This window comes from Coffea eugenioides, chromosome 9 (genome assembly GCF_003713205.1).
Source record: "Coffea eugenioides isolate CCC68of chromosome 9, Ceug_1.0, whole genome shotgun sequence".
NCBI classification, from domain to species: Eukaryota; Viridiplantae; Streptophyta; class Magnoliopsida; order Gentianales; family Rubiaceae; genus Coffea; species Coffea eugenioides.
Window position 1 is genome coordinate 38,208,448 of NC_040043.1, and position 15,292 is coordinate 38,223,739.

General features: G+C 35.2%; 3 protein-coding genes across 3 annotated transcripts; all 3 read left to right on the forward strand.

The window, feature by feature from the left end:
- The first annotated feature begins 2,078 nt into the window (after positions 1-2,078).
- Positions 2,079-3,476, forward strand: LOC113782523 (zinc finger MYM-type protein 1-like). Its single transcript, XM_027328414.1, has 2 exons — positions 2,079-2,852; positions 2,907-3,476. Exons 1-2 carry the CDS (start codon positions 2,079-2,081, stop codon positions 3,474-3,476), a joined length of 1,344 nt encoding a protein of 447 aa, XP_027184215.1.
- On the forward strand, positions 3,477-4,406 carry LOC113782525. Its single transcript, XM_027328415.1, has one exon. The coding sequence runs from the start codon at positions 3,477-3,479 to the stop codon at positions 4,404-4,406; it is 930 nt and encodes a 309-aa protein (XP_027184216.1).
- A 2,056-nt stretch (positions 4,407-6,462) lies between these two features.
- On the forward strand, positions 6,463-14,951 carry LOC113783762. Its single transcript, XM_027329976.1, has 10 exons — positions 6,463-6,791; positions 7,993-8,129; positions 8,230-8,361; positions 8,624-8,734; positions 9,364-9,645; positions 10,471-10,670; positions 11,629-11,890; positions 12,439-12,546; positions 13,399-13,590; positions 14,398-14,951. The coding sequence occupies exons 1-10, from the start codon at positions 6,596-6,598 to the stop codon at positions 14,740-14,742; spliced, it is 1,965 nt and encodes a 654-aa protein (XP_027185777.1). The 5' UTR covers positions 6,463-6,595; the 3' UTR covers positions 14,743-14,951.
- Positions 14,952-15,292: the final 341 nt, after the last annotated feature.

Here is a 15,292-nt window from a genome sequence, read left to right on the forward strand (position 1 = left end):
CTACACAGAACCACGTGTCTCTTCATGAGGATATGTCATTAAGAATGGAGAAACATACGAGGGCAGAAATTTTCCACATGGGAAAGCAATCAACATATTACAAGAGAGCAAGCCAAGAGTTGATTTTTGTATAATGAGATTTTCATCATAAATGATACATTCTTGATTAGGCTTAATCATTTAGCTCTTTCTACATTGGCCTTAATTGTACGCCTATTATCTAGCAGGCACTTGGATTAGCAAAGGACTTCTTGAGCTACTTTACTGAAAAAGAGATCAAGCTATTTTGCTTGAACCATAAGCTGTTTTCCATGTTCGATGCATTATTGTTTCAAAGTATATTGAAGCCTTTTAGTTACATCACATTCGATTTGATTTAATCTGTTTGAAAAAGTATAGCATGCTGAATATTTCAATCTCGACAGAGCTCTTACTCTCTATAAGAAATCTACCACATTTTAATGTTGTCAAATGTGATTATTTTAAAATTACGTATTGCGCGTATTTAAAAAAAATTGAAAAAAATCACTCATAAAATTTACGATTATCTTCATCGAATTGGGGTTTGACAAATTCCTTGCTTACTTTCATTGAGTTTTAAGTTTGTTGGTCATAAGATATGATATTAACTATAGATAAACTACATCCGTCAATGAATAGACCCTTGTTCTCCAAACCACCTATGACAGTACCGAAGACGTGTTGAACTTTCTTGAGCCAAAAATTTGATGCTCCTTCCATTTCCCGCGGCCTGTAATATCTATTTACTTGCTATAAGGAATTTCCTAATGCCATAGATGCCATTCCAAGTGTAGGACGAGCCTGATTCTGCAAGAAAGAAATCTGCAACGAGGAAAACATTTAGACAGGGGCGGAGGGAAGGGGGGGCCAGGGGGGCAACCGCCCCCCCTCCAATTGTTAAAAAAAAATTCTAAGTAAAAAAAATTTTATTATTATGTTTTGCCCCCCCAAAAATTAATCAAAAAATTCACTTTGCCCCCCCAAGGGCCCAAATAATAATATTTGAAAGTCCAAATAACAGAGAATTATTTTCTTAACGTATGAAGTGCAAAAAAAAGATAGCCAGTTAGTTAACTTGGCAATTGACTGCCACAATTCTTCTTCCTATGTAGAAACGTCAAAGTAGAAAATAGAAACGTCAAAGGCTTGGGCCCCGAAGAACTTTTTCCTGTGAAGGCTTGAAGAAACTTTCTCCTGTGAAGACCTTCCCCCACTGGCTAAGGATTGTACATTTGTACCATTGCATTTTGCATGGCCTAGCTGTCCAGGTAATTTTTTTTTTAACAATTGGAGGGGTGTAAAAATTTTTTTTTTTTTACATAGAAATTTATTTAGTGAAATGTGGGTGTAAAAAAGTTCGCCCGCTAGTTGTTTGATGAATTGATCGAGAAGGACTTGTATTATTTTTCGTACTTGTAGCATTGAGTTTTATTGGGCAAATAACTTGTCGCATTGAGTTTTAGTTTTCTGCTTGTCATTTTACTGATTTTATTTTATCATTGCTTTATTTATCATGATTTTCTAGACAACAAGCAGTAAGACCTCCTGAATATTTGTTCCTCTAGAATTGTCTATCTTTGTTTCTCGACATTGTGCTGAGAATTTGCTATGCAATTTAAGGAGTTTAAATTGTACATATTTATTATGGTCGGTTTCCGTTTATACTTTATAGTAATGCTTGTTGAGTATACTTTATAGTAATGCTTGTTGAGACTATAGAAACTTTTACTGGCATGGATAGTTATTGATTATTTTTCGGATTACAGTAGTTGATGAGTTCAAGTAGGTGTTAGTTGTTCAAGTTCAGCCGATTTAATAACAAGCTATGAAAACTTCCTTGAGATATGTTTGAAATGAGAACTTGTTCTGCTCTAATGGAGATCTTTTATCATTTGTTTGCATTTTATTATTGAATAATACTTTGTGCATGTCACTTATGTCTACTTAGGTTGCAAATGTTCTTGCTGCTTTTATTCCATCTCTATAGGCCATAATCAGCATTTCTCAATCAATTTTATTTCGATTACATGTTGTTGTTTGTTGCAAATGTAGTGGTAATGGCCAACAGGACAATTGATTCTTTTTTCAAGAAAAGACGCCTAGAACCAAATGGAAGTGGTGAAATTCCTTGTCCTCTTCGTGATTCTTCTCCTAAGCATCAAACAAAGAAATTTTGTAGAGCTGAATCATTAGAGTTTGATATTTCATCCATAGAACGTGATCCTGGAAAGAGAAAATCCATTTGGAAATATCTAGAGCATCAAAGGGATGAGGTACGGAGAGCATATATTAAGTTTGGGCCATACCAACCTGAGCTTCCGATTGAATCAATGGTTGTTGACAAGAAGGGCCGACGTTTCCTTTTCTCTTGGTATAAATTGTTTCCAGATTGGTTGGAATTTTCTCCAACAAAGAATGCTGCCTTTTGTCTTCCTTGCTCACTTTTTTCCAAGCCAACGGACCGTTTTGGATCAATGGCCTTCACAACTAGTGGATTTAGATCTTGGAAGAAGGTAAATGATGGAAAAAATTGTGCTTTTTTAAATCACATTGGAAAAGATCCTAACTCATCACACAAAGTGGCAATGCAATGCTATCATGATTTGGGAAACTCATTGCAACATCTTGACAAAATTATTGAGAAGCAAAATTCTGAGCAGGTTGCAAAAAATCGGTTGCAACTTCAAGTTTCCATAGATGTTGCAAAATGGTGTGCATTTCAAGCGGTGGCTTTTAGGGGTCATGATGAAAGTTTAGATTCTAACAATCGAGGTAATTTTATTGAGTTGATCAAGCATGTGTCTTCTTATAATGAAAAAGTGGCTGCTGTGGTTCTTGATAATGCTCCTTGAAATGCATCTTATACTTCTCTTACGATCCAAAAGGAGATATTGTCCATTTGGTCGATCAAGATACAAAAGCATATTCGAGAGGAGATTAGTGATTCAAAATTTTCTATACTTGTTGATGAGGCTCAAGATAGATCAAAAAGAGAGCAAATAGCTATTGTTCTTAGATTTGTGGACAAGCAAGGCTATATTCGAGAGAGATTTTTTGACATTGTTCATGTGCACGAAACCAATTCCTTGACTTTGAAGAAGGAGATATGTGATGTCATTTCTTGCCATAATCTTAGTGTGCAAAACATTCGTGGCCAAGGATATGATGGAGCTAGTAACATGCGTGGAGAATGGAATGGACTGCAAACATTATTTATTCAGGAGTGCCCCTATGCATATTATATTCACTGTTTTGCTCATCGACTGCAATTAACATTGGTAGCAACATCTCAAGAGGTAATTCCTGTGGAACAATTCTTTACAAACTTATCTCTTCTTATAAATTTAGTTTCATCTTCTTGCAAACGGGTGGACCAACTTAGAGTTGCTAGAGCTGCTAGAATTGCTGAATTGATTGCTATTGATGAACTTGAGACTGGTAGGGGTCAGAATTAGATGGGTACCTTAAAACGGCCAGGGACTACAAGATGGGGGTCTCATTTTAGTTCTATCTATAGCTTATTCACAGAATATGAAGACATTTGCTCTGTCCTAATTGATGTTATCAATTATGGAAATACATCAACTCAAAGAAGTGAAGCTGACAGAATTTACGATTTCATGACATTCTTTGATTTTGTTCTTGTTATGCATATGATGAGGGACATTTTAGGATTTGCACAAGTACTTTCTCAAGCTTTACAATGCAAATCTCAAGATATTTTGAATGCCCTTAAATTGGTTTCAGTAACAAAGGATCGACTTCAAAGTTACAGAGATAATGGATGGAATGAATTGTTCACCAATGTAAAGACATTTTGTGATGCACGAAATATAGAGATGCCTGATATGAATGTCATTTATAAAGCAGGTCGAGAAAGAATTCGAAAACAAAATGATCCAATTACCATGGAGCATCACTACAAGATTGATGTGTTTTTGGCAACGGTTGATTCTCAAATACTTGAAATGAAGAATAGGTTTAAAGAAGATGTAATAGAGTTGCTTATTCTTAGTTCAGCATTGCACCCCAAAGATAATTTTCAGGCTTTCAATATTGAACAAATTTGTCAACTTGCAAACAAGTTTTATTCAGCTGACTTCACAGATCAAGAGAAGTTACACTTAAGAACTCAATTAGAGCTTTTCCAGATTGAGTTTTCCTGTAATTCTCAACTTCAAAATTTGTCATCACTTCAGGAGTTGTGCCAAGTGTTAGCGAAGACAAGAAAGTCAATGTGCTATACTCTTATTGATAGATTGGTTCATCTTATTTTGACTCTTCCTGTTTCAACAGCTACAACAGAGCGTGCATTTTCTGCTATGAAAATCATCAAGACTTGTTGCGTTCTAGGATGGAGGAAGACTTTCTTGCCAACTCTATGATAATGTATATTGAGAAAGAAATTGCTAGAACTTTTGATGTAAATTCAATCATTGATGACTTTGATAAAATTAAAAGTCGTCGTGCACAATTTCATATGTCTCACACAGTCAATTAGATTTGTAAATATGATGATATTTTTGTATATATGAAGCGTATAAGTAATTTTCATTCTATATAAGGTTGTTTCTAATCTTGTGGTATATATGTTCACATTATTTTTTTTTTGTAAATATATTTTACTTTCATTGTTATAGACTCGCCCCCCCAAAGTTAATTCCTAGCTCCGCCACTGCATTTAGACTTGAAAACTTGATGAAGAAGTGCTCGATTAAATGTCCTCAAGTGACAAAAACCAATTCCTCCTTTATGATGAGGCAAAATTTACCCCAACTAATTTGGTGTATTGGTTTCTATGCCACCTCCCTACCAATGTTTCTATACCTGGACTTTTAAGTGGACTTGATGAGTTTTTGATTCGCAGTTCAAATCGGTTCAATTGGTTTAACTTAGTTCAAAATTTTTTATTTTTTTAAAAAAGAAATTAGTATGAATTGGTTTAAAAGTCAATTTTTATTGATTTTAACCAATTCGACTGACCGTTGATCAGATTTGATTGATTTAATTGATTTTCTAAGTTGACTAGTGAATTGGATCGATATCATTGCCGATTTGTGATTTGACTAATTTGGTTCAATTCTTGAAACACTGCATTGCACTAAAAGGCACTCAACTCGTCATTGGTCGAATATTAGTTAGTGAAAAGTTCGAACATTCAATACGAGAGATGGAATGAGTTGGGATGGCTTGTATACTAATTTTAGCAAGATATCTTTGCTAACTTTAGAACTTGATCCTTAATTGAAGAGAATATTTCTGTTTTGAATGTCCAACAACTTACAAGGAGCCCAAGATATTTGTAGGTGAGATGCAACTTCCTTAATCCCCAAAAATTGAGAAACTATCCCAAACATCCGCATCTGAGCCACTTAAGATAGTGGCGGACTTGTCCACATTAATCCCTTGTTATGAAGCAGCACCATACATGCTTATTATTATCGTGTTAATGAGGCGCTTCTTCAACTGTTGCTTTCGCAAACGCTGTAAGTTTCATCCGCAAACAAAAGGTGAGAGACATGGGACCTGCACACCAAATTGAACCTAGAAATTTTACCATAATACTCATGTTTTTCTTGGGTTGCGAACGAAAGAGTCCAGTTAAATTTTGATCTAATTATTCCGAATTTTGACTTAATTTCATTAAGTTCGCTCGAGGTCGGTGAGTTCTAAATGTAAAGTTTGAACTCGAGTTTAAAAAAATTATTTTATTTTATAAAAAATGAATAAAATAGTAATTTTTCTTAATAAATAATAAAATATTAGATATATATATATATATAATCGAGTCGACTGACTCGCAAGTTAACTATCCGAGTATTTTTAAACATGAGTTTCAACTTGAACTCCACTTGATCAGTTCAAACTCATCCTTTTGTCTAACAGAGATATAGGATTCGTGAGATAGACAAAATACCCTAATGACTTTTAAACTATTACAAAATTCAACTTTTATCCCTACAATTATTAACTGATAAGTTGTAACCCTTCAACTAATTAAAATATATAATCCTAACCCTTTCATCAACTTGAGTTATCATGTCATAGTTATAGATTTATAGTCATTGAGAAAATCTTAATTATCACAAAGAATATCTGTCAAATTTTTTACGCGAGTTCGGTGTTGATCCAGTTTAAATCGAGATTTGACTTAAACGGCTCACGATCGGCTTGCAAGCAACTCCACTTGTATGCAACTTTGTGTTATTCAAATAGGTAGTAGAAACCTTGCACTAAAAGAAAAAAAAAAGGATATGGCGAAAGTCTTTTTGTTTAATTCCATTTAAGGATTAAAGAAGCCAAATTAGTCCTATTTCAAAAACTTGCACAATATATATATGTATGTATCAATGCTTCAAAATATATATATATATATATATTCAAAATATATATATACATATATATATCAGAAGATTTTTATCACCGACTGCAACCGCTAGATTAAGATGATGCATCATTAGTTGTACCTCGAGCATTGAACGTTGTACAATTAGTTTATCACCTCTCCGCCGGTATCCTTTCAGTTCTACTCTCCATTCTCCAATTCTGCTCTCAGCGTTTCAGCACAAACACCATGCAAAGCTCTTCTTGTCTCCTCTGTTCTTCAAACTTTCCCTTCTCCCCACTTCCTTTCCCTTCTCCTCAGCAATTTGCACTTCTCTCTAGAAACCAACCAACTAAAACAGTTTCCCCTTCTCCTTTTCCAGCTAAATTTCCACTCAGTTCTTTATGTGTTCACCAATATATCTTCCCCTCCCTTCACTGTACAGGTAATGCTATAACCATAAAGTTTCAATCCTTCCTTTATTTTTGGAGATTTTCCTTTGTGGGTTGTTTATATTCTTTAAGTATTATGCTCTCTGTTCCCTTTTCTTGTTTGTTTGTTTATGGAAGATGATGATATTAGCGAACCTTGTTTTAGTCATGTTTTATTGTTTTTCGCATGTGGTTTTCGTGTTTTGGCAATTTTTGCCAGTGCACTATAGTTGTTTTTGCACAGTAATTCTTTGACTGGTTTTCCCCAACGCCGAATAGTTGAATTCAAACAATGTTTGAAGGAGAGTCTATTTGTCCCAATTAAGTGAATTACCCTGTGAAATGGGACTGATAAGGCATCAGTTTGGTTAGAATTGGAGAGTATTTTCCTCTTTGTTTTCTGAATATTTTGATCAATTTGGAGAAATCTTTCTGTTGTTGTTATTGTATAGCTAGCAGCAGAAATTAGAGTGCTCAAAATTAGTAGAGCTATTTTGAAATGTACTAAGTATAGCGTGATCAGCCTGTAGGCCAAGCTCTATTGTTGCTGATTGTGATTCAAGGAAGCATTAGTTCAGAGTAATCATAAAGAAAGAAGAAACTAAAAATACCAGTTTTAGTTTGTGGGTCATTTTTGCTTTTTTCGCACTCTGCAGCTAGGAGAAATTCAATCAAAATTTACTTATTATTAATTACCCTTTTCACTTTTATGTTGGGTATCCTTACCGAGCTTGTTATTTCACTTCATAATTTAGTGGCCTGAACAATTGCACGAGCAATTTCCCCTTGACTACATGTTGGCAGGGAACTAGAGATTCATCCATAAAATATGGTGTCATTTAAGTGATGTTGATTTGAAGTTCTGTCGATTCATTGATAGATTTAGTATGGTTACAATTCATACTTATGAACATATGGTTATTGGATATGAGATTAAACCAAGTTCATCTTTCCGTTCATCATGATATCTCAGATAAATCTTTCTTTCTCTTTTTCGCTGCTATGATCTTTTCTCTATATCTCATGCTCTGGCTTCATGAAAGCTTTGATATTCTAACATGATTCTCAAACTGTTGCCACATGTTATTTTAAGTTCTTGGTGCAATAGTAAATGCTTAAATGCTTGTTCTTTGTTTGTTTATACTTTTCTGGTAGATTTACATAGTTACTGAAGGCTTAGAACTAATGCAATCTTGTGAAATGATTCAACCACAGTTACACAGGAGGTTGTTGAAACAACTCCAACTGAATCAGAATTAGTTGACATCGGGTACATATGTAGTGTGCATGGGCTTCAAGGGGAGGTGCGAGTAAACCCAAGCACTGACTTTCCTGATCTACGATTTTCCAAGGTACTAAAAAAATAGAAATGTGAATCTGCAATTAATTTTTGAATCTTCCATTTTGGAGTGCTTCATGCTTTCTAATTTGGTGGTCTATGTTCCTTATTAGCCTGGGAGGCGATGGCTAAGGCAGCAAGTTTCTGGGAGGGAAATGATGCAAGAAATTCAACTGGTTGAGGGGAGAGGACACCCAGGACAGGCTTGGATACTTAAATTCAATAAAATTGACTCTGTTGATCAGGTATTCTTAGAATTGTTCCATTGCTTGAAATGTTGCAATGCAGATATTTCTAACATGTTTGCTACTATATACTACTAACACTCTCTTGAGTGCTAGTTAGACCTATTATGGCTCAAGAGTGAAGGCAATATTTCTGGTCAACACATTTTGTAATCTTTAGATATTAACTTTCTCTGGTGTTGGATTAAGCAAATATTAATTTATTGGATGGTCTTGAAGTAATCATGCTATTTAACTTACTATGTACTTCCTTCTTTTTCAGGCTCTGAAACTTGTTGGGTCAACTATACTGATATCTGAAGAAGATAGACCAGAGTTGGAGGAAGGGGAGTTTTATTCTCATGACCTTGTTGGCATGAAAGTTATTCTTAAGGTTGTGCTCCATAGTTTGTAAACCTGCAACAAGAGATCCAATAATTAAAGATATGTCTTGTTAGTTCCTGGTTCTTCTAAGCTGATTATGAGAAAGTGATTCTGAATATAGATATTTGACAAATTGAAGACATCTTTATGTATCAATGTTGTGAGAAGCTAAAAGCTGTTTTGCGAAATTACTTAAAGGGCTGCTTATAGCTATTGGCTTTGTAAGCTTAAACTAACTTAGACAGAAAAGTCAAAGGCAAACTGAAACACCTATAAACAACTAAGTCTAGAAAACATCTATTAGCAGCTGATTTTAAGCGAACTCAAACAAATTATTCTGTGTTTAGCGTGCCTCTTTGACACACATATTCCTGAAATCTCAAATGAGTGCTGGTCATTAATATAAAAAATTCTATTGACTTATCATTAAACAGGTACTAACCTCACTTTAAAAATGTTGCTGCTGCACTTGCACTACCATCTCAAAGTAGGAACATGTTTTACTATGTGTTCTGTATCAGAAGTCATAAACAGTTGCGTATAAAGTTTCTCAATGAGACTCATAGTTTTATTCTGTTACTCTAATTCATTGTCATTCTCATCTGTCTGTAGCATTTCATTGCATGTTGTCTGTTTCAGGATACTGAGGAACCAATTGGAACTGTTATCAGTGTTTACAATAGCGGAGCGAATGACCTTCTACTTGTCCAACTCAGTTCATCTGTAGACATATCTAATCAAACTGGAAAACCTAAACAGGAAAGAGGTGGTTCTGGCCCTTTTGTGTGGATTCCATTTGTTGAAGCAATCGTTCCAGATGTTGATGTAAGTAAGAGAGAGATGCTGATTACACCTCCAAAGGGGCTCCTCGAGTTAAATATGCGCTCTGATGAGAGGTCCAAGAAAGAAAGGCGCCAGCTTGTGAGGCATATTCTTTTTCTATCTGACTCTTTGTTTTATTGATTTTACATCTAAAATGCAAGAGTATTGTTTATGATCGTTGGATCGGTTATTTTATAAATTTGTTCATTCTATTTGAATTTCCATTCTTTCTTTGGAGTTCTGCATTTGTGTGCATGTACTGTCCACTTTTCCAATGTGGAAGAATATTCATTTTGTCTTTGTCTTCCTGGGTCTATTTCTATTCTCAAATGATCATTTTAATGTCTATCCTCAATGTATGAGCCATTGATTGCATATCGTTTGACCCTAATATTACTAATGTCTCTACTTTGTCTTAGTAACAGTTCCCTTGTCTATGGTTGATTTTGAGCCTCTGACATGTGTCCAGTTCTAAATGTATTTTCTTGCTGCTCTTCTTAGACTTGTGATGTTGTTACTTGTACTCTGCTACTTTGTATTGTACAGCATCCATCTGCTTGTGAAACATAATTCATGTTCTTGCCTTTCTTTCGTGCTGCAGTTTGACTATCTCTTTATACCTGTTAGATGTAGGCCTTTTTTGCATACTGATCTGCACAAACTTTTGTTAAGTTCATTTGTTGTCAATATAATTTCTAAGTTTGTGCTCTTACGGTTGTGTTTCTTTCCACTACAGTTATAGTTGCAAAAGGTAATTCATTATAACCTATACCATAGAAGCTACTGAGCACTTCCACTGGTGTCTTTAGTTGAGTCTGAGAAAGTTGATTTGTACTTTACATTGATAAATTCCAGTTCCATATATGAGGACTCTTGCTGCAGGTCTAGATTTTAAGACTTGGCCGTGTTCTTTGTGAATTCCAGGAGTGGAAAGAAAGGAAAAAATTTCAAAAGCGCGTCATAGCAGCCAAGAAGAAACTTTGTGAACTGCAGCAGCAACATGTTTTTGACGGGTTTAGACATGTGGGAAAATTGCAAGGAAGAATACTTGCTGATCAGATAGTCACTGTAAATTCTAAATTGCTTCAACAGGCATTACGGAATATTGAGATGAACACTCTGAGGTAATTCTTAAGCTATATTAGCTGTACGTAATTTGGTTTTGATTCTTGTGAGGATTAACAGACATGACTTTGGACCAATCCAATTAAACACATTGCTGTGGTTTCTAATGATTGAGGCCAGGGAACATCTTGCACATTGCAGTGCTGTTGAACATACTTGTATATTTCAAAACAGCTTATGTTATGTGACTTTGATATCAGGCTTTGTCACCATAACTCCTAATCGCTTGAAAGTGCAGAAATGTTAAAATCTGTTTTGTCCTTTTTTTTATATGCAAGTCATATGGAATTCTTTGATTTGTGGTGCTTTTTCCTACTAGATCAAATGCTTAACAATTGCACCCATAGATACACGATGTCTGAACTACTAATCTTTCACTCTTCGTAGCCAGCTTTCCCACTTTATCAAGCTAGAGGTATGTGCATGCTGGAACATCTTTATCTTTCCTGTCACCCTGTGAAAAAGGAGGTGATTTTAACTGTGGATTTTTAAAAAAATTTCAGTAATGAAGGAGGTGATTTTAAATATGGCTTTTTAAATTAAGCTTTGGAGTTGACTTACTTTTCCTTACCACAGCACTTTAACCATTTAATTATTTTGGTGTTTTAATTCTGGTGTATTCTCTCTGCCAAAGCTGGATGGATTCATCAGAACTTCAGTAATGTGGGAGACTTGAGGGGGTGAGAAATGAGAAGATGTTTAGGTGAAACCCTCTACAGTCCTTTTTTTTAAAAAAAATTTTTGAATGCAATTGAATAAAACTTAATTTGCTGATTGGTCTCATTTTCAACTTTTCCAATTGGCTTAAAAAAGTAATTCTTATATATTTCGTATGTGCTATACATTATTTTCTTCCCCTTGCCTCCGTCCACTCGTCAAGGTGCCAGGAGCAATAGTTCTCTTTGGATCTGATTTATGCTTGTGTTGACCTCTGTTACATGAAATTATTTTTCTCAGCGATATGCAAATAAAAAGTCCATTAGAGAATTTGGGAAAATGCTTCTCTGCAAAAATTAGGGAGCAATCAGACGCATATTCAAAATTGCAACAGAAGGGCCTACACCTTGTGTCTCAAGGCAAGGTTGCTGTTATTTTGCTCTTGGAAGACAGTCAAGAGGCTAGGAGTTCTAATCAGTCTGCTGTTGATTCTGAGGGAAGTGAAGGAATGAACTGTTTGCTCGTGGAGGCACTAATGAGCGACAGCCAACAATTAGTGAAGGTGATCTGTTGTGATACAGTCAAATTCAACAAACTTTTTGTTAGTTTGGGTGGTTATATAGAAGACTTTCAGTATGCTGAACTGTTTAGCAGATGTGACTATCTGTACACTGTCGACATACAGAATGCTAAATTGTCCATCTGCATATGATGATCTGTATGCTGCACTGATATTCTTTTGAAGTATGTTAAAAGAGATCATCTCTTAGGCTTATAATTTTTTCTGGTTCTATTAGTTATAAATTTGGGTTCTGTCCTTCCTGTTAAACCGTTTTGGTAAATTAGGTTTTGGTCACTATATGATTGTGTTCAAGTCTGGATGAAATTATAAAAGGTACTAGCCATGTCTGCTTATTTCTTTGAAATAATGCTTGTTTCTGATATATGACTGAAACTCTGAAAATACTAGTGTCACACTTATAATTGGATGCTAAAATTCCTTTGATCCCATATAATTTTGGAGAAGAAAGATGTTGGAACTACTGTCATACAGCATGATGGAAGCACTGTGATACAGCATAATCTGACTTGTATAGTTTTTAATTGCAGAAATCGCGCCCTTCCGTTCCTCTGGTAGTGGTTTGTCCAGCCCATTCAATTGGTTCTCTTCAGGAACTCTTTTCAGATTACAGCCACTTTGATTTTGACCCTGATAAGGTGCATTATTGCTTTCAATCATATTCTGGCATTATTTTGTAAATTAACTACTCAGGCTGATGAAGCTGGGAGATATCCTGTGGTCAATGACATTCTACCATCTTCTATATTCTCGTTGACTTTCGCAAAGTAAATGCTAAAGATTTGCAAGTCACATGTAGCATTTGATCAAACTACTACATTTTTCCAGTCATAGTGCCTGCATTGGTTTGAACTTTCTTTTTTGTTGATGACTTTTCATTTTATGAACTAGTATGTCATATTTCTCTTAGAAGCTGTGTGAAGAAAGATAATGTATAAGAGAAAGTAAAAACATTTTCTAGTGATCTGCAGATATATTTGGAATAGCTTTTTGTATTCTTGCAGAGAGTTAATGCAGGGATTTAAGAACTTAAGTTGTTCTTTAGGTGACCATATTTTCTTAAATTGGACTGATCTTCATATTAAAAAGCCAGGAGGGCCCTTCTTTTTATCCTTCTGACTGTAACAATTTGATTTTGAGGCCTTTTGATTTGTTGACCTGATGCAGATTGCTGATTCTATTTATGCTCTTTCAGTCAGATGGGGAAAGTAAACAGTGAAGAGTTGATTTTTTCAGGAATCTGGGTTGAACTCTAATATGGCGTTCAAAATATAATTTAGAGAACTGGAATCTTAGACGTGGTTGCTAAAAAATATGATTCAGGAACATGCTGTTACTGTTGATTTGTACAATCTTATTTAGCAATACCATTGCTATGTTTTAATTAAATAGTTTCGAGGATGTAAAAATGTCTAGATCCTGTTCACCAAATCTGCTTCAAATTTTTGGCTTATTATGCGCTTGCTCTTATCATTTAAAACTATTTGTAGGTTTGGTTCTTTGAAGAAGAGAAGCTTCCAGTTGTTGGTGTTCCTCTCGAAGAACCCAAAAAGCATAAGATTTTGATGGAATCACCATGGGAGATACTTCAAACACCAGTCGGATCAGGAGGAGTGATTAGCTTCCTTTCATCCAATAACTTGTTGAATAACCTTAGTACACATGATGTGGATTATATTCAGGTCAGATATATTTCGTAGTGAAAGGTTCTGCATTTTTTGCTCTTATGTTCTGACAATTGAGATACTGCAGTCATATAATTACCCACAAATGCATGAAACCAGAGGATAAAAAAACTAACAGTTGTTCTGACAATTGAGATACTGCAGTCATATAATTACCCACAAATGCATGAAACCAGAGGATAAAAAAACTAACAGTTGTAAATCGAACTCAGAAACTCGTATGGTCTCGCTAATTGTTCAAAACAGAATTTATGATGGTCTGAAACGTATGCTTGTAATATGAGCATCTGCTTTAGTAATCATATAATTACCCGCAAATGCATGAACCCACATGATGAGAAAGGCTAACAGTTGTAAATAGAACTCCGAAACTTGTGTAGTCTCACTAGATGTTCAAAATGGAATTTATGATGGTCTGGAACATATGCTTGTAATATGAGCATCTGCTTTAGGTGTTAGTAGTCTGCATCTTTGTGCATCACTTCCCATTTTCTAGCTTCTGCCTGTGAAGCTAATCAGAAAAAGATTTCCAAATACAAATTGGCGTTTCAAAAAGGTGGCAAGGTAGCTGAAAGCAGCATTTCTCGTCCTAGTCACTCGTAATATCTGCTTTTTTTTCAGTGCTTCCGTTCTTTGTCATACAAAGTATCCCAGAAATGGATTTGAACCTGAACCATTTGATGATTTTAGCTGTAACTAAGCCATCCCTTGTATCCAAAGTCAATGCGGGTTCAAATGTTCAAATTTCTGTGTTGAATTTGCATGTCATTGACATTGATTTACTACCGTGGGATGCTGTTTCAGGTTTGTAATTACAGAGTTAGAGATAGTCGGAGACAAACGCTACTCGGGCTTGTTGATTCACGCAAAGCAAATGCTGGAGTCGAAATCACCGAGGCTATGGACCAAACAGAGAGAAATCTGAACATGGTATTTTCGATGAAATTTATGAAAAAATTAACGAAGCAGACGGATAATTTGCATTTTGAAGCTGTTCCAAAGGCAAGTGCACACACACAGAAGGTTGACACCGAGTGGGTTGATGTTATTCCGACTTCTCCAAACTCCTTGGAGTTTCGTTGTTCAATATACAGTTGCTTGAACTCTTGTCCTCCCAGTCAGGTTTCTGTGTTGGAGGTTACAGAGTGATAGATGAATTGTTCTTTATCAGCAAAAAGTCTCCTAAGCTGCAAATGCCAACTGATAATTCTCGTGAAAACACAGAGCCAGGGGGCTGATCTTTGAATAGGAAAAAGAGTGGATCCGCAGGTCCCAAATGAATTGGTTTTTATTCTCTTTTGGTTTCTTTTAAACATGGATTTGTGTGAAATTAGAGAAATTTGTTACAGTTGAGTCAATTTGGTTAAAATTTTGTTACAGCTAATCAAATCTAAGTATCTAAATATACAAAAAAAAAGGGAGAATTGTAGTTTTGGTCCCCAATGTGTAACCTGTGTGCCAAATTAATCCACAATATTTTGGTCAAAATAAGTCTAGCTCCCAAAATTTTTTATTTTAGGCAAATTGAGGACAACTAATGGAGATGAAACAATGACTAATAGTTAATATCAATTGACTCTGCACTTTTAGTCCCTAATGTTTGATTGTGAATCATTTATACATCACTAAATAGTGATATTAAGTAGTGATATTAAGAGTTGTAGCATGAATTGAGATACACATTAGGGTAAAATAGCAT

Excerpts from the sequence above, each read along its gene's own strand:
- LOC113782523 (XM_027328414.1), top strand. The coding sequence starts at position 2,079 with ATGGCCAACAGGACAATTGATTCTTTTTTCAAGAAAAGACGCCTAGAA. Across the intron at positions 2,853-2,906 it reads ATGAAAAAGTGGCTGCTGTG|GAGATATTGTCCATTTGGTC; the intron begins GTTCTTGATAAT and ends ACGATCCAAAAG.
- LOC113782525 (XM_027328415.1), top strand. The coding sequence starts at position 3,477 with ATGGGTACCTTAAAACGGCCAGGGACTACAAGATGGGGGTCTCATTTT.
- LOC113783762 (XM_027329976.1), top strand. The coding sequence starts at position 6,596 with ATGCAAAGCTCTTCTTGTCTCCTCTGTTCTTCAAACTTTCCCTTCTCC. Across the intron at positions 8,130-8,229 it reads CTGATCTACGATTTTCCAAG|CCTGGGAGGCGATGGCTAAG; the intron begins GTACTAAAAAAA and ends GTTCCTTATTAG. Across the intron at positions 13,591-14,397 it reads ATGATGTGGATTATATTCAG|GTTTGTAATTACAGAGTTAG; the intron begins GTCAGATATATT and ends ATGCTGTTTCAG.